A 16,163-nucleotide genomic window follows, 5' to 3' on the forward strand; every position below is an offset into this window, starting at 1 on the left:
TGGTTCCAGGGCAGGTCAGGCCCGCTGGCCAGGTTGGCGGAGCAATCAGTTGCACGACAGCAGGGCAGGGTGTTGGCCGCCGGCTAGCGCACGCCAGCGGCCGGTCCGGGCTCTGGAGCAAGGGCCCAGCCGCCAGCGTGGACCCCGTTTTGCCGCATGTCCTCTTCAGCGCTGTCACCTTCCAGGCCTGACTCGCGAGGTCCCCGGTGTCACACAGTCTGTGTTCGCTTGTACACCCTTTCCCCAGAGGCCTCACTACGGGCACCAGAGCACTCAGCACAGGAACGTCCGCAGCGTGAGCCACTGTCTGCTCCGTCCCCTTGCCCCTGTTTCATGAAGCTGGGGCAAGGCCTGGAGAAGTCCTTAGGTGTCGCGCCTACCGGCGCCACATGCCCGTCCGCACGGTTTCTCCTCCTTGGCCATCAGGCTGAGGGCGGCGGTAAGGTGGGCGCCCACCCAGAACCAGTGACACCCACCCTAGACATACCCCACGGCCGTGTCCTTGCAAGAAAGCAGCTCAGCAGAATTCACTGCACTGCAATTCAGAGCAAACAACAACCCCCAGAGCCCCATCTGCCACTGGTGCCCTGCTGATCTCCGTACAGAGCACCAGGGAGATGGGGTAGTAGGATTTAGCAGTTTCCTCCGGTCCGGAAATCTAACCTTCCACTAAAAGGAGGACGACTCCAAGCAGGGCGCTTAGGGGCCCCTCACCGAGAATTACAAACTTGTCTGTGTCTGTCTCTGAGAAAGCCCCGTGCCTGCTGTCACTAGTACACACGAAAGCAGACGAGTTCCCTCCACGTTTCCCAGGTGCCAACGAGAATTCTGAAGAAGCGTGCACCCAGACACAGAATGTCCACTGAGAGAGACAGCGAGAAACAGACACGCAGGGAGACAGAGATATAGAGGGAGAGAGAGAGACACACATGCAAGCAGATGAAGGAAGGACGAGTGGGGGGGAAGACCGGCCTGGAGAGGGAGAGTCACAGGGAGACTGGCGGGAGAGACAGGGAGGAGGAGCAAGACAAGAAGAGACAGAGGGGCACCTATTACAAGGAAGACAGGCGGAGACAGGGGGAGGCATTAGTGAGGGAGAGGAGGGAGACGAAGACAAAGAGAGCTGGAAGGAAAGTGGGAGGGAGGGACAGGAAGAAGACAAGGGAGGGGGAGGCAAGGGGAGGGTAGGAGGAAGGAGAGCAGGGGCAGCCGAGGCGGAGACAGGTGGGCTGACTCTGATGACAGGGCAACTGCAGTGTGCACATTCACCTGGTGAAGTTCACCTGTGCAATTTCCACAGAGACGAATGCTGTACAGTGGTCAGCCCTCAGCACAAACGGCACCGTTCCCACCTGGACCTTAAGGGCAGTCTGAAACGATCCCTGAACTAGAAGGAAGCTGCAGTGAGGCCATTCTGGGTGAGGAAGAGGCCACCGCAGGGAGGAAAGCAAGGACCCGATCCCCACAGGGCTGCTGGAGGCCCTGTACTGACCAGCAGCAGACAGGAAACAGGACTGCCGGAAAGAGACCGCAGAGACCTAGGGACAGCACGTGCGGGAAGAAATCACGTCCCCAAGCTCGGCAAATGCAGGGAAAAGCAGAGGCTGCACATCCGTGAAAGTCAATGCTTTCCGAGTGGAACCAACGAGGTTCTCACAGATGCCCAGGAAATGTGCTCCACTCTGAGGCCCCTCGCCTCTGGCAAGCTTCTCATCCAGAGCGACTCATCACAGAGAAAGGGTGCACCGTGAGCAAAAGAGCCAAGGTCTCCTTCGCATCCCCGGACGCAGACAGGTGATCCGCCCAGTAATTTCAAGCCAACGTATGGTGATAAAGGTTACATTCCACCACAGTGATGGAGGAAACTCGCACCCGAGGGGAGGACAATGAGTGAGAACCGCATCCCAGGCTGTAAGGTAAGGACAGACCGTCCAGCTGTATTGACGGGTCACGAGACCGTGACTCAAATGTCTGTACAGACACCGAGGGTCTGCACAAGCACGAGGGCTGGATACTTGTAAGCAGGTAGCTGGATTTCTGAGTCTGGGCTGCCCGTATGATATGAAAGGCTAACACGTGCAAGCAGAGCTATGCCCATGTGATGCGGCTCAGCCCCCTGGGGCGGTACTTTGTACCCTGTGGAGGACCCGGGAGACGCATGCAGGCGGGCTCCTTGTGCACCTCTGCCACCGGGCACATATGTGGGAAACGTAGGGCCAAAGGGTCCGCCGTCGGGCTTAGTGTGGCTCACCCTTCAGCGGGTGCATTGAGCATCAGTGCAGAAAGCACTGGGCTCCCTGAAAGAGGCCAACGCCTGACAGAAACACAGTGGTGCTGACCCCTGCTTGATGGGCTCCTGAGGAGACTAAAAGGAGTTAAAGGCATGCAGTCCACCAGAGAGTGGAGTGGTGTTAAGCAGGGGAGGGTGCGATGAGGAGGTGTCGGGCCTAGGGTGTGAAGAGGCGGTCATGCCATGTGCATGAGTTCTGGAGATCTCACTTGCACAGGGCAGCCGTAAGCAACGCTTCACCGCCTCGTCAGGTTTCTCAGAGCTAAGTGCTCTCACCACAAACATAGAGGGTTTGCTGAGAAATGTCCCGGTGAAGGGGGCTGGACGGGGCGCTTGCACGTGAAGGATACGGGCACCTCCGTGACTGCCCGTTGTGTACCTCAGTCACGCACTAGTCCTGGTGGACTAAGCTGAGCTCAGTACCCTGCAGTCAAAGGTGTCTGCACGGTTCCCACAAACATGAATCAGACTCCCAGGTAGGAAGTAAGGGACCAATGAGGGACCAGAACACACAGGAGGCACACGGAAACGAGACACACGCTGGCAGGGGGAAGTCTCTCCCAGCCAGGAACATGCCACATGGCAAAAGAGTAAGTGGGAAAACGTTGCTAGACCGCTTTTCACACTTCACGCCTGCACCTGCAACGTGCAAGCCAGTGACGTTTGAGCCCCTAGGGTCCAAAGGGTTTGGAAACAGAAGGACGGAAAATAGAGGCGCGACTTAATGCTCACAGCAAGGCAGCTGCGTTTGGGGACATTACCTGGCTGGCAGTGAGTGCATGGCCAATCCTCTGACGAAGGTCCTACGGGCACGGAAGGATTTCTGGCTCCGGGAACATATCAGAGACCACGCAGAAGCCCCTCCCCCTGACAGCAGGACAGCAATTGGATCTGTCAGTGGAAGAAAGGGGTTGAATTCAGAGGGAAACCCACTCAAGCGCAGAAGCATACACCAAAGACAAGACAGGCCAGCAGAGCCGCAGCTGACACAACACGCAGGTGTGCAGAGACGAAGGCGGTTACACGGGTACAGCTGTGCCCACTTGGGCCAGGCAAGGAGGCATCACCAGAGAGGCGTTGGCACAGGCAAAGCCAGGGAAGGACCCAGACACGCCAGGGCTCACTCAGGGAGACAGAGGAGCACAGGCAAGGCAAGACATTTCCTGGACACAGAGAACAACAGGACGATCCCGACAGGCCAATGAGAGACACGTGTGGTTCAGAGACATGGAAGTCAGAAGGCTCCTGAATTGCCGAGGGTGTCCCCTGTCGAGGGACAGCACTCTGGAGCCCACACACGCTGGTGTTGTGGTGGAAGAGGCCGCTAGGCAGCACATAGAGTTGTGCAGGGGTTTAGCAGCTCCTGGACCCTGGGGCTCCCCAGGGAGTGCTGCGGCGACGGGAGGACACCCGGGGCTGCAGGGTGTGCGGCATGAGGGCTGTAATCCGTCGGACACAGAGCACCCAGGCCTCTGACCACGGTCCCTGGACACAAGTGTCCACACTTGAGGGTTCGGCTCTGGGGGCCGTGAGCGCATTCCACACCCACACCTTGCCCGTACCTTCTCTTTGGGACAGGCCGGGCGGAAAAGTCACCCTGGCCCCTCAGCAGGTATTGGCGGCAGATATGAACATGTGGGGGACCCTGTGTTCCCCTGTCCCGTAAAGTGTTCCTGCTGGGCAAGACCTATCAAGTAACGGCCTGCTTGTGCAGAAGGATGCCCCAAAGGGCCCCGCACCGTGACCAATGAGGCCGTGTTCCCACTGCAGAATCATGGGCCATACTTTCTTTGGATGTTCACACCCAAAGACACGGGCCAGCACAGGGAGCTTTTCCAGGGTACCCCGACGTTTACACATCAAGCAGCTGAGAAGACGTGCTTCTCCAGCCAGTGTGCAGACAGCAGCGAGAGAAAGACCTGCCTTCCCTTCTAGAGAGTGCGACAGCCTCCGCCCTGGAAGAGGTAAGGCTTGGGCGTACAGATCCCCAACTCCACAGCGTGCTGACACCCCGCTGACCATGTTGTCTGCATACTGGTAGGGGCAAGAAGCCTCCATGCATTGGGACTGCCAACGCCTTCTCCGGAATAGAGCCACTGCAGAGAAGGCTCTTGTACTGCAGAGCTGTGCAGTGGGGATCCTGGGGGGCTTGGGCAGCTTGGGAGACGGGAAGATTAGTGTGGGGATGTCAGTCTCAGGCACGCTGTGCTGGGGGCCGTGCAACTTGGGGATAGAGAAGAGCCTGCGATGGACAGGGCTGAACTCTGTCTATTGCCCTGCTAGCACGGTGGAGCCTTTGCCCCATCCCTAGCACAGACATCTCTGGCAAGCAGCCATCTGCTGTGTAAGGAGTACCCCAGCACTCGCCTCTTCCCAGGTGAGGCTCGTCCCAGTCCTTTCTAAGCTCCAGGCCTGCCCGGGACCTCTGCACAGAATGCTAAGGCTGCACAAGTCCATCGTTCCCTATGTGGCCGAGGCAGCCTTTGTCCAGGCACTCGGGCCAAGGAACGCAGGCTGCCTGGGACGAGGCGACCTCTCTGAGCGCCTGCTGGTGTTTGCCCTTGGGAGTCTTCTCACAAGTCTCACATGGCGTGTTGGACACACGGCAGAAGACTGTGGACCCAGAGGAAGAGCAGCACCCAACTCATCACGGCTGACGATGAGAGGGCAGAGGGCACACGGGAGAGGATGGCGTGTCCGTGGCCTTTAAGAGCCCCACCTCCCCGCGACCCTCCCCTCTGTTGGCTTGCAATCTGGGCCTCCCAGTCGTAACCTGAGGTCATTTCAGAAACAGCAAAGGTCACACAAGGGCATCCGTACTAGGACTCCTTCAGGAGTCTTGTGGGTGTGTGTGTGTGTGTGTGTGTGTGTCAATATGTGAGAGTAAGTGAAGCAGTGGGTGGGAGGCTCAGCTTCAGGAAGTGGAAACAGGAAAGTTGGCTGTGATTGTTGAGTTGCATGAGACTGTAGTGGGCTGTTTCCTCTGCAGTGTGTACGTTCTCCCTGTCAACTCTGCCTGAAGCAGAACTTCATCGGTCTTACCCACCCACTCTCCCTCTGGTCCCTCGGTTCCCTCCCCTGGACACCACCAATCCGACAGCCTGCTCACAATCCCTCAAATATGTATGGCTGCTCCTGAGATCCTGACCTTGTCCACGAGACAGTCTGCATTCGTAGACATCTGAAAACCAGAGGGTATTCAACCCTGGGAATTCCTCCCTGTGTGGCGGTTCAGTCAACATGACTGAGGATGTCACCATGCGGGATTCTGGGGGCACCATCATGGACATCCCCAAACCCTGAGTATTGGACATCCCTGGCCTGTGCTGGCCTCTGCATTTCCTTGAACTTCCTCATTTTCACAGGAAAGATATGAACCTGGGCGCTGGCCTTTCTCTCAGGTTTGTGCCCTGTCCTCCCTCACTCAACTCCCCATTGGTTCAATCTTACTGACCTCACACGCAATCCCAATGTGTGACCCATCCCTACGGACAATGTCCTACGTCCCGCCCTTCCTGGGAACTGCAATGTGCAGGCACAGAACACTTACACCTCTGGACAGCCGCATGTATACATGGACACGCCCCAGAGCGTACCTGAGCAGAAAACACACACAAACACTTCATGCTGTGTATCTCCCATTCTATATTTCTTCAAATGTATATTCTTCAAATGTACTTCTTCCAATGTCTTTCTTCAAAACCCTGCGCCACGTGTCACCACCAGCCTTGTCCTTCTTTCACGGGCAGGAGAATCTTGTGGACCATCGGTGAGCATCGGAAGGGTTTCCACTGGGGTCCGTGAAGTGCGATGCTCCTTCATAGTCTTCTCAAGATCGTGCATATCCCTGGGATATACGGGTACACACAGACAGAGGCACACAGACACACCCACACCCACATCGATACACACACACACACACACACACACACACACACACACACACACACAGGACAGGTGAGAGTCTCATCTGGGCCCTGTTTAAGGTTGCTTGAATGTTTCCAAACGGAAGGTAGAATGGGAGGGTGTGATAAGCTGTGCCAAAGCTGACAAGTGGCTCCAGAAGCCAGACAACATGTCAGTTGGTGGCAGGAGGCCTGAGGGTGGGGCTCATGGTCCTGGAATGACAGTTGTCACCGTGCTATCTGATGAGCCAGCTTGGGATGTCCCGCTCTGCTCATTCTTGTTGTCTAGCCCACTGCCCACCTTCAGCCTCCCCAAAGGGGCAAAGCCTCTTTGACACGTTACGTCTTAAGACTCCCTGTCTCAGGCCGATGCCCTTTTGACCTGGCGTCACCTCCTGTGCCACTGTGAGTCTCGGTGCCTCCGTGCAGAAGAGAATTGTGCCATGGGCCCCACGGCACACATTTCAGTGCCCACACCCTTGGCTGCTCACCTCTTTCCCTCTCAGTGCTCTCTCCTGGGGCCTCCTCCACCTTGAAATACGGCAGGGGATTGCGCCAAAGATCCTCTATGATTATCTGGTAGGGGAGACAGGCCAGGCCTCAGGTAGCTATCCCACGCAGTGGGGGAACCCATGAAAATCACCTCCCTTCCTCGTTACAGGGCCCCACCTCAGCAATCCTGCTAGAGCCGGCAACGCTGTGGTCAGAGAACCAGTTGAAGAAGTTGAGGCTGCTGTTGTCATGCCTGCGTCTGTAGGCCTCCTGTCTGTACCTTGGGTACCACTGGATGGGACTGGAATGAGACGCCCTATACCCTGCAGGAAGACGAGTATGTGAGAAGGCGCCAGAGAACTAATCACATTCAACCCTCCACCCACTGCCGCCCATGCATTCAGTGGACACTTACCAGCAAGGCCAAGGACATACTCCTTCGTGACGACTTCATTCTGGAAGTAGGGGTTCTTGCCAAAAAACAGCAGGATCGTCCGGCATTCCCTGGGAAACTTGTGTTCCTCCACCTGCCGTGGTAGAAATGTGGGGCAGAAATGTGAAATCTTGTTCCAGGAGACCCGCCCTCCCCTGAGGAAGGAACACACCACTTCTCCCCACCACCTCCCCTGCCCACACAGCCACCCACCCACACCGCCTCCCACTCCCAGGCCCACCTTCAGATTGGTCATGTGGCGAAGCATGCTTTCATCGTGCTTGCTAATCAGGGCTGACATCTGAGGGTGGTTCACAAACTGCTGCAGGTCAAAGAGCCTTCAGGTGCTGGGCATGAGAGAGCTCGACCCAGAGAACCAGTGTGGACAGCATCCTGGCGTCCTCCCCCAGGGACTGGCGTCCTCCCCCAGGGCCTCACGCCCTCCCCACGGGCTGCATCCAGGCCCACGGGGTCTCCGCATTCCGCAGGGCTCTGCTACACACGCACAGGAGGCTGTGCACGCCCAGACGCCCGCATCCACGCCTAGCCTTGTGTGCTCATGAGGACACTGAGGACGCTTACTTCCACACAGCCACACAGCACACATCCGGTCTCGCGCCGACCGGACCGGAGGGCATTCGCATCGCCTAACCCGCAGCAGGAGGCTTAGCGGGACCCAGACACGTGCCCCCACGCGGCTTTGCGTGGGAAGAAGCCCTCGGTCATTTCCCCGTCCTGGCCTGGACCTCCACCGCCACTCCCCACTCTCGCAGCGCTGTTTCCGTGCCAGGTGCCACGGACAGCACACGTGCCTCCACCACCCCAGCACTGCCCTCCTCCCACACTCATTGCAGAGCCAGGACCACTGGATGGGATCACGTTTGCACCTTCCCGGCCACTGGAGCGTGGCTTAGCTCCAGTCCCTGTCCCGGGTTCCTCTAAATGTCACCTCCCTTTCCTTCCTCTTGTGCAAGCCCAGCCCCCTCTGGACCCTCCCCCAGCAGCAGGAAGGATACAGCCTTGGCCCAGAAACCACGGATGCCCTGGATGAGGGCACTTCTCTGTTGCAGATGATGCTGCCGCCTCCGCCATATGCTGAGTTTGAGTTGAGAGTCCTCGTGGCTGGCATGTGTATTCAAGGGCTGCATCTCAGTCTGAAGCGCCTCGAGCAAGGACAGGAAAGGGTGTCGGCTTGCACTTCTCTGCATCTCTTCCTCCTGCTTCACCGGCAGCTCCTGTGCGTTCCCCGGGCACCAGCCATCTTGCTCCTTCCACTTTGGTTCCTCCTTCTCCTGCTCCTCAGCTCCTGCTCTTCGTGCCCCAGCTCCATCTCTTCCTTCTCCTCCTTTCCCAGCTTTGCCTCTTCCTCCTCCAGCTCTTCTTGTAAATCCTGTTGCTCCTGCTCCCCCCCTCCCTGCTCCACAACTTCCCTTAACTCTTCCCCATCCTCCTCCTAATCTCTCTGCTCCTGATCCTCCCCCTTCTCTTTCTGCTCCTTGTGTAAGGTCTCCTGCTCCTCCTTCTGCTGCTCCTGCCCCTGCTCCTCCTCCACCTGATCTTCGGCTTTTGACCTTCTTCCCCCTCATTCTCCTCTTACTCCTAATCCTTCTGTTCCTGTTCCTCCTCCTACTTTCTCTCCTCCTACTGCTCTTATGATCCTGCTCTTCCCCGTCCTCCCCCTCCTCATGAAAATCATCTTCCACATACTCCTCCTCATCCTCCTCCTCCTCCCACTCCTCCCCGTCCTCCCCCTCCTCATGAAAATCGTCTTCCACATACTCCTCCTCCTCCTCCCACTCCTCCTCCCACTCCTCCTCGTCCTCCTCCTCCTCCTCGTCCTCCTCCTCGTCCTCCTCCTCCCATTCCTCCTCGTCCTCCTCCCCCTCTTCTTGGTCCTTATTCTCCCCTTCCTCTTCCTCCTCTACATAATTATCCTGCTCCCCCTCCTGTCCCTCGTCTTCCTCATGCTTCGTCTGGTCATCCTTCTCATCTGCAAGAACGTGTATTTCTGTGGCCGCCGCCTCAACTCCCTCCTCCACGAGGCCCAACAGCTCTGCCACCGATATTATGTTGTCCACCGGCAGCCTCAAATCCTCCCTTCGGCCGGACACCTCTCTCTCACGTCGGACCGGATATTCTTGTGCACTTCGGGGCATTCTGGCCCCGACACCATCGTCGTGTGGCGCCTCAGTCGCGTCCAGGAATACTGTATGCCCTCGAGCCCCGGTCTCTTGACTACCGCCTTCCATGACGAACGCGACCGCAGTTTACGGGGCACTGCCACATTTTCCAGACACTACATCCTTCGCCATGGGGAGCTGGCCCAGGACCGCAGTTGGGGCAGATTCAAACGAAGCGGCAGGAGGGGAAAGCTCGGGCCTCCCTCACCAGACCCAGTCAGTGGAGCCCTGACGACAAGGGCTGACAACGCCCTCCCGCCTTCTGCCGCGGAGCAAGGGCCCAGGGGGCGCATGCGCACAGGCGCTGTACCCAGGAAGCCACGGCGGTGGCTGTCGCTGTGGTGACGCTGCTGCAGAGGCCTTTGTGGTGAGAGAAGTGCGCATGCGGCTTTGAAGCTGAGGGCGTTGCAAACCACGCCCAGACTCCCAGCCAGGCTCCAGGACCAATCATGAGGACGGCAGTGGGCGTGGCGTCGGCGGCCCCACCTTTCAGGGCGGTGGGAATCTGCTGCGAGCGTGTTACCGCACACGGTGAGCCCGGGGCTTCGGTAGTGCAGCGCCTCCAGGGGCCTCCAACTCAGCCCTCTGTGTGCCCTGGTTGGCCTCTGTCAATGAAAAGGGGACTTTCACATTCCCGCCCTCGGCGTCCCGTATGGCCTGGGCACGAGGCTATCTACACACACGGGAAAAGGGGGACCTCCACGCTTTTCACGTTTACACCTCCACCTTTGGTCATCGTGCCCCTAGTCGGGCAAATCCACTGAGCGGATCAGCGTAGCTGTCCGTGAAACGCATTTCAGCTGTGCGCCCGCTGTCTGCACCCTGGTTTGCATCTGGTCTGCCTCCTTTGCGTACTCCCTACGTCCATCCCTACTCCAAGAAGACATGTATGTCATGGCAGCAGGCTAGCAGTGCACCGGCTAGGGAAGGTCGGTGACAAGAGGTGTGTGACATGGAGAGGACGCCACCCGAGGGGAGGCTGCCTATCATGCGCGATCCCAGGAGCAAAGGGATGGCACTCTCTGAACTTTGGCACTTGAACCACCCCCGTACGCACCAAATCAGGAAAGCCCCAGTCTCTTTCCTTTGCTCCCCAACGGCCTACACACACGCACTCAGATACAAAGATGCACGGCCACGCGGCACGTGGACACAGACACGCACACGCTGTCAGCACAAACGCCAGGTCTCACGCAAAAGTACTCAAAGGCGCTAGCCACAATACACTCACAGACACTCATCCCGCTCGCGGGGCTAGCTCCTTCCCACGACTCACACTTGCTTTCCCCCCTCACACAACACATGCATCTGTGCTGGGGCCCAAACCCGGCTGAACACTAGGGCAGACTCAGTATCTCCACTGGGTCAAGGAAGCTTGCATTGAGATGCAAGGAAAGAGAGCCACAACTGATACCAACCTTCCAGTACCAACAAAAGTGGAACGTGGCAGGTGGAGAAACACCAGCCACGACTAGGTTCCCAGCCTCTCGGCCCCTGCGCTCACTTCAGACCCTCTCAACACTGGGGAGTGCCTTGGGTTTCAGTACCTCCCAGCTGGCTGCAACCTACAGGGCAAGGGCCAAGGGACTGACCTTTCACGCTTCACATGTATACCCAGCTTGTGTGGGCAGCCTGGAGGCAGTCACGGCTTGGGAGGTCTGGATGTGCTCTGACCCCGGTTACTTGTGTGTTTCTTTGCGTGTTCCCCTGAAGCCCTGTGCCATCAGCAGCCTACTATGTCCATATGGACATGCACGACACACGGGAACCCAGATGAACCCATACGGTACAAGGAGTGGACAGAGACAGAGAAAGAGAGACGGAGGTGGGGGAGGGGGGAAGCGTTCCCAAAAGGAAATGATCACAGAGACCAAGAGACAGACAGAGACCAGAGGGATACCGAAGAAGGCAGAGGAAGGAGAGTAAGTCACAACTGGAGATAGCCACAGACAGGACAGGAAGTGTGTTTGTGCATCTGTGTGTGTGTGTGTGTGTGTGTGTGCACTTATGAATGAGTGTAAGTATCTGGGACTGAGAGAAGGGGTGTTTCTGTGATTCCTGGACCCTTGAACGCCCTCTTCCAGCAAAATGGAGGCATGGTATTGGCAGGAATGTCAGTGTTTTTTGGACCATGACTCATCCGCTTTGGGGCCTTAGCCCAATCTCAGGCTAGGGACACAGAGCACAAGGAAAGGGAACTTGAGGCTTGAGGCTTCAGACTAGGCCCACAGGTGGAGTGTCGAGGCCCAAGGCTTTTACATGCCTGCTGCCTCCTTCCGGAGCCCACTAGCATTTGGGAAGCATGCCCACGGCCCTGTGGCCCTTCGGACACTGCAGTGGCCGTGGCTGACGTGGACGTGGGGCAGAGGCAGAGGCAGTGAACTTTGTGACCATGTGTCCTTGGGGTGAAGGAGCCCTGCCTAGGTCAGACAGTTGGCTGCTGTTCAGGAACAATCAGCAGGAGGGCAGTGGGCGTGGCTCCAGCAATTGAGCCCCTGCCTCCCCTCCCAGGTCTGGAGCCAGTTGTCTGCCTCCCCCTCCAGGGTGGCCTCCCTTTTTGCTACATGTCCTTTTCAGGTTTGTCACCCACCAGGTCTGTCCTGTGGGATATCTGATGTTGGAGAACGGGTACTACAGATCTCACCCCTTTGGGGAGGAGCCAAGATGGCAGACAGCATGGAAGCTTCTTAAGTGTCTTGCGTGCATGAAATACAGCCAGACCAACACTAAACCATCCTACACACCCAGGAACTGACTGGAGGATTAACACAACAATCTGCATAACCTGAACCACAGAATTCAGCAGGTACGTGGCATGGAGAAGGGAACTTGGAGAGCGAGAAGGTGCAAGAAAGGAGCTGCTTTTGTGAGCTGAGAGGCGAAGGAGACTGGGCAGGTGGAGGGGGGGGGCAGAGAATACAGGGAACCCACCCATCCCCAAAGCAGGTGGAGAGAATGTGGAAAATTGGATATGGCTGCACGGACTAAACTAAAATGGGAGAAAGGAGAAATGAGAAGGTTTAAATTCCATTCAGACTGTAAACAGGGCGCGCAAAGTCTGCAAATCCACAGTTCTATGCCTGGAAGTGCTGTGGTGGGAAGGGCTAATTCTCAGGAACAGGGTCGGTGTAGGAGGTTCTCAGGCCACTCAGAAAAGGTGGTTCCACTGCTGGGAGGACATTTGGTAGGGACTGTTGAAGCCACCTGGTTCATGCACACCCCAGAAAATGGCCACATTTGCTGGTGCTGGGACAAGGTCGTTAAGCGTCGTGAAGTCTGGTGCCAGATGTGTGTTGTGGTTTTCCATAATCCCTGAAACGCTGCTGTTACACTGACTCGCAAACTTTTTGTGGGGCGGGCTGGCATTGGTCTATAGTGTCGGAGCACTGGCAGCAGCAGGGCCCAGCAAGCGTTCCTAGGTGCAGCCTACGTTCAGCCATTGCTCATTCGCCATTGCTTGGTGAGACCCTTCTGCAGAGGGACGGGACGGGTCAAAGCCGCAGTCCTTCAGAAGTAAGGGGCCAGGGAAAACAAGCGCATCTGAGCCACAACTCAGGAGAGAGATACTCCCTGGGGCCTGGTCACGGAGAATGCAAAAGTGGGCAGTGGACAGAAGCTGAAGACAGAGGACGGGTGTGTGATTGCTGATCCAGGAGAACACACTGGGTAGCTGGGTGGCGCCATTTTCACCGCTCTTGGGCATGTGCATACGCACCAAGGAGAGCGGCAACAATCCACCCCAGTAGGCTGGCAGTGCCATCTAGCGGAGAACAGAGCGGTTACACGGAGCCCCGCCTAACCGGGCCACCTTCGGTCTCAGCAGCACAATTCTCACACCCGGCTTAGTTTATGGACTATAAAGCGGTACATAGACTGACTTCTAGGAGAAAGAGAAATAATTTCAGTCCTACTTATCTGTTAGCAGGTCCATCTATTCAATGTCCTTTCTTTCTTTCATTCCTTTTTTCCTTTTCTCTTTTACGCTGTTTCTTGAATACAGCAAGAGAGAAAACTCATTTTTATTTTCAATTCTCATTAAATATGTTTTCTTTAATTTTTATTACTGTTTTGTACTTTTGTGTACTTTTTTTCAAATTCTATTTTACTCCCAATATTGTATTTTAGTGTACTTCAGTTTATTCACCTTTTCAATGTTTCAAATGATTTCCATGTTTCTTTCTTTTTCTTTTTTTCTCTTCTTCGTTTCTTTTCTTTTTCTTGATTGCAGAAGGTGAAAATTTTCATTTTCACTTTCAATTTCCTTTAAAATATTTTTTTTCACTTTTTGCTGTATGTTTTGCTTTATGTAATTTTTTTCCAAATTCTATTTACTTCCATAATGTATTTTAGTGTACTCCAGTGTATTCCCATTTCAAATTTTCAAACTATTTCCTTTTTTTCCTTAGTTTAAATCTTTTTTGTCTGCTTCGTTTCTTTTCTTTTTCCTGAATACAGAAAGAGAAAAGATTCATATTTTTTAATTTTTACTAATTGTCTTTAATTTTTTCTCCTTTATTCTGTAATTTTGTGTATATTTCACTAAATCTGTTTTACTCCCATCATCTCATTTTAGTCTACTTCAGTGTATTCATTCTTCAAATTCTCAAACGATTTCCCATCTTAAAATGTTTTATTATTGTTTTCTTATTTTCTCCCCCCGTTTTTTTTTTCTCTACTGTGTCAAACCACTTTCAACACCCAGACAAAACATGCCTAGACTCTAGCATCATTTTTCTACTTTTTATATTTATGTGCTTAATTTTTTAATATTAATATTTAATTTGAATTTTTTTCATTTAAGTTTTTCTACCTCATGAATTCCTTTTCTCCCTTCAAAATGACAAAAGGAAGGAATTCAGCTGAAAAGAAAGAACATGAAGAAACGACAGCCAGAGATTTAACCGACACAGATGCAAGCAAGGTGTCTGATGCAGAATTTGGAGTCACGATTGTAAGAATACTAGCTGGAGTCCAAAATAGTTTAGAGTCCCTTTGTGCAGAGAAAAAATGAAGTAAAAACTGGCCAGAATGAAATTAAAAATGATATAACTGAGCTGCAATGACGGATGGATGCCGCGGTATCAAGGATGGATGAGACAGAACAGAGAATCAACAATATAGAGGACAAACTTATGAAGAATATGGAAGCAGGAAAATGGAAGGAGATTAAGGAAAAGAACACGATTGAAGAATTAGAGAAATCAGTGACTCATGCCAAAGGAACCAGATCTGAATCCTAGGGATACCAGAAGAGGAAGGGAGACAAATAGGGGTAGAAGGGTTATGTGAGCAAATCATAGCAGAAAACTTTGGTAACCTGGGGAAAGACACGGACATCAAAAACCAGGAATCGCAGAGGACCCCCATTGGATTCAACAAAAACTACCCTCAGCAAGGTATCTCACAGTCAAATTCACAAAATACTCAGGCAAGAAGAGAATCGTGAAGGCAGCAAGGGAAACAAGTCCCTAAACTACAAGGGAAGACAGACCACGTTTGCAGGAAACCTATGCACAGATACTTGGCAGGCATCAAAGGAGTGGTGGGACATATTGAAAGTGCTGAATAGGAGAAATACACAGCCAAGAATTCTTTATCTAGCAAGGCTGTCATTCAAAATAGAAGGAGAGAGAAAAAGTTCCCAGACAAACAGAAATTAAAGGAGTTTCTGGCCACTAAAACAGTCCTGCATGCAATTTTAAGGGGGACACTCTGAGGGGAGACATGATGAATATGAATATACAGTCAATATATTCATAATCATATAACCACCAGAAACTCCAACTGTACAAACAACATAATGGCAGTAAACTCATATCTTTCAGTTCTCGCTCTAAATGTTAATGGACTCAATGCTCCAATCAAAAGACATAGGTTAACATAATGGATAGGAGAACAAGATCCATCAATATGCTGTTTACAAGAGACCCAGTTTACATGTAAAGACACCTTCAGAGTGACGATAAGGGGGTGGAGATCCATCTGTCATGCTAACGGTCAACAAAAGAAAGCCAGTGTAGCCATAGTTCTATCAGACAATCTAGACATTAAAATAAGGACTGTATCAAGAGATGCAGAAGAGGCTTATATCATAATCAAGGGGTCTATCCTCCAAGAAGACCTCGCGATTGTAAACATTTGTGTGCCAAATGTGAGAGCACCCAAATACATAAATCAATTAATCTCAAACATTTTAACTCATCGATAGTGATACCATAATAGGAGGAGACTTCAACACCCCACTCACAGTAATGGACAGATCATCTAATCAAACAATCAACAAGGAAACAATGTCTTTGAATGACACATTGGACCAGATGTGCTTAACACATATATTCAGAATATTTCAACCCAAAGCAGCAGAATATACTTTCTTCTCCAGTGCACATGGAACGTTCTCCAGAATAGATCATATACTGGGACACAAATCAGCCCTAAGTACGTACAAAAAGGTCGAGATCATACCGTGCATATTTTCAGACCACAGCACTACGAAACTCGAAATCAACCACAAGAAACAATTCTGAAAGGGAACAAATAGGTGGAAAATGAAGAACATCCTAATAAAGAATGAATGGGCTAACCAACGGTTCAAAGAGGAAATTGAAACGTATATGGAAGTCAATGAAAATGATAGCACCACAACTCAAAACCTCTGGGATGCAGCAAAGTCAGTCAGAAGAGGAAACTATCTAGCAAGCCAGGCTTTCCTAAAGAAGGAAGAAAGATGTCAGAGACACAGCAACCGTTAGATATTCTTCATAGCTAGACCCTTTAATTATGATATACTTCCCAACTTCACCTCTTCTTATAGTCTTTGGTTTAAAATCTAGTTTGTCTAATATAAGTATGTCTACCCTAGA

The 16,163-nt window shown here is 53.2% G+C and overlaps 1 protein-coding gene across 1 annotated transcript; it reads right to left on the minus strand.

Moving 5' to 3' along the window:
- Positions 1-6,026: 6,026 nt before the first annotated feature.
- Positions 6,027-9,293, minus strand: LOC124525801 (testis-specific Y-encoded protein 3-like). Its single transcript, XM_047098382.1, has 7 exons — positions 9,243-9,293; positions 8,137-8,355; positions 7,362-7,439; positions 7,103-7,214; positions 6,865-7,010; positions 6,687-6,771; positions 6,027-6,137 (listed from the first exon to the last, which is right to left on the minus strand). The coding sequence occupies exons 1-7, from the start codon at positions 9,291-9,293 to the stop codon at positions 6,109-6,111; spliced, it is 720 nt and encodes a 239-aa protein (XP_046954338.1). The 3' UTR covers positions 6,027-6,108.
- Positions 9,294-16,163: the final 6,870 nt, after the last annotated feature.

This window comes from Lynx rufus, unplaced genomic scaffold (genome assembly GCF_022079265.1).
Source record: "Lynx rufus isolate CCGP_SWC_20201006 ecotype Redwood Valley unplaced genomic scaffold, mLynRuf1.p SCAF_48, whole genome shotgun sequence".
Taxonomy (NCBI): domain Eukaryota; kingdom Metazoa; phylum Chordata; class Mammalia; order Carnivora; family Felidae; genus Lynx; species Lynx rufus.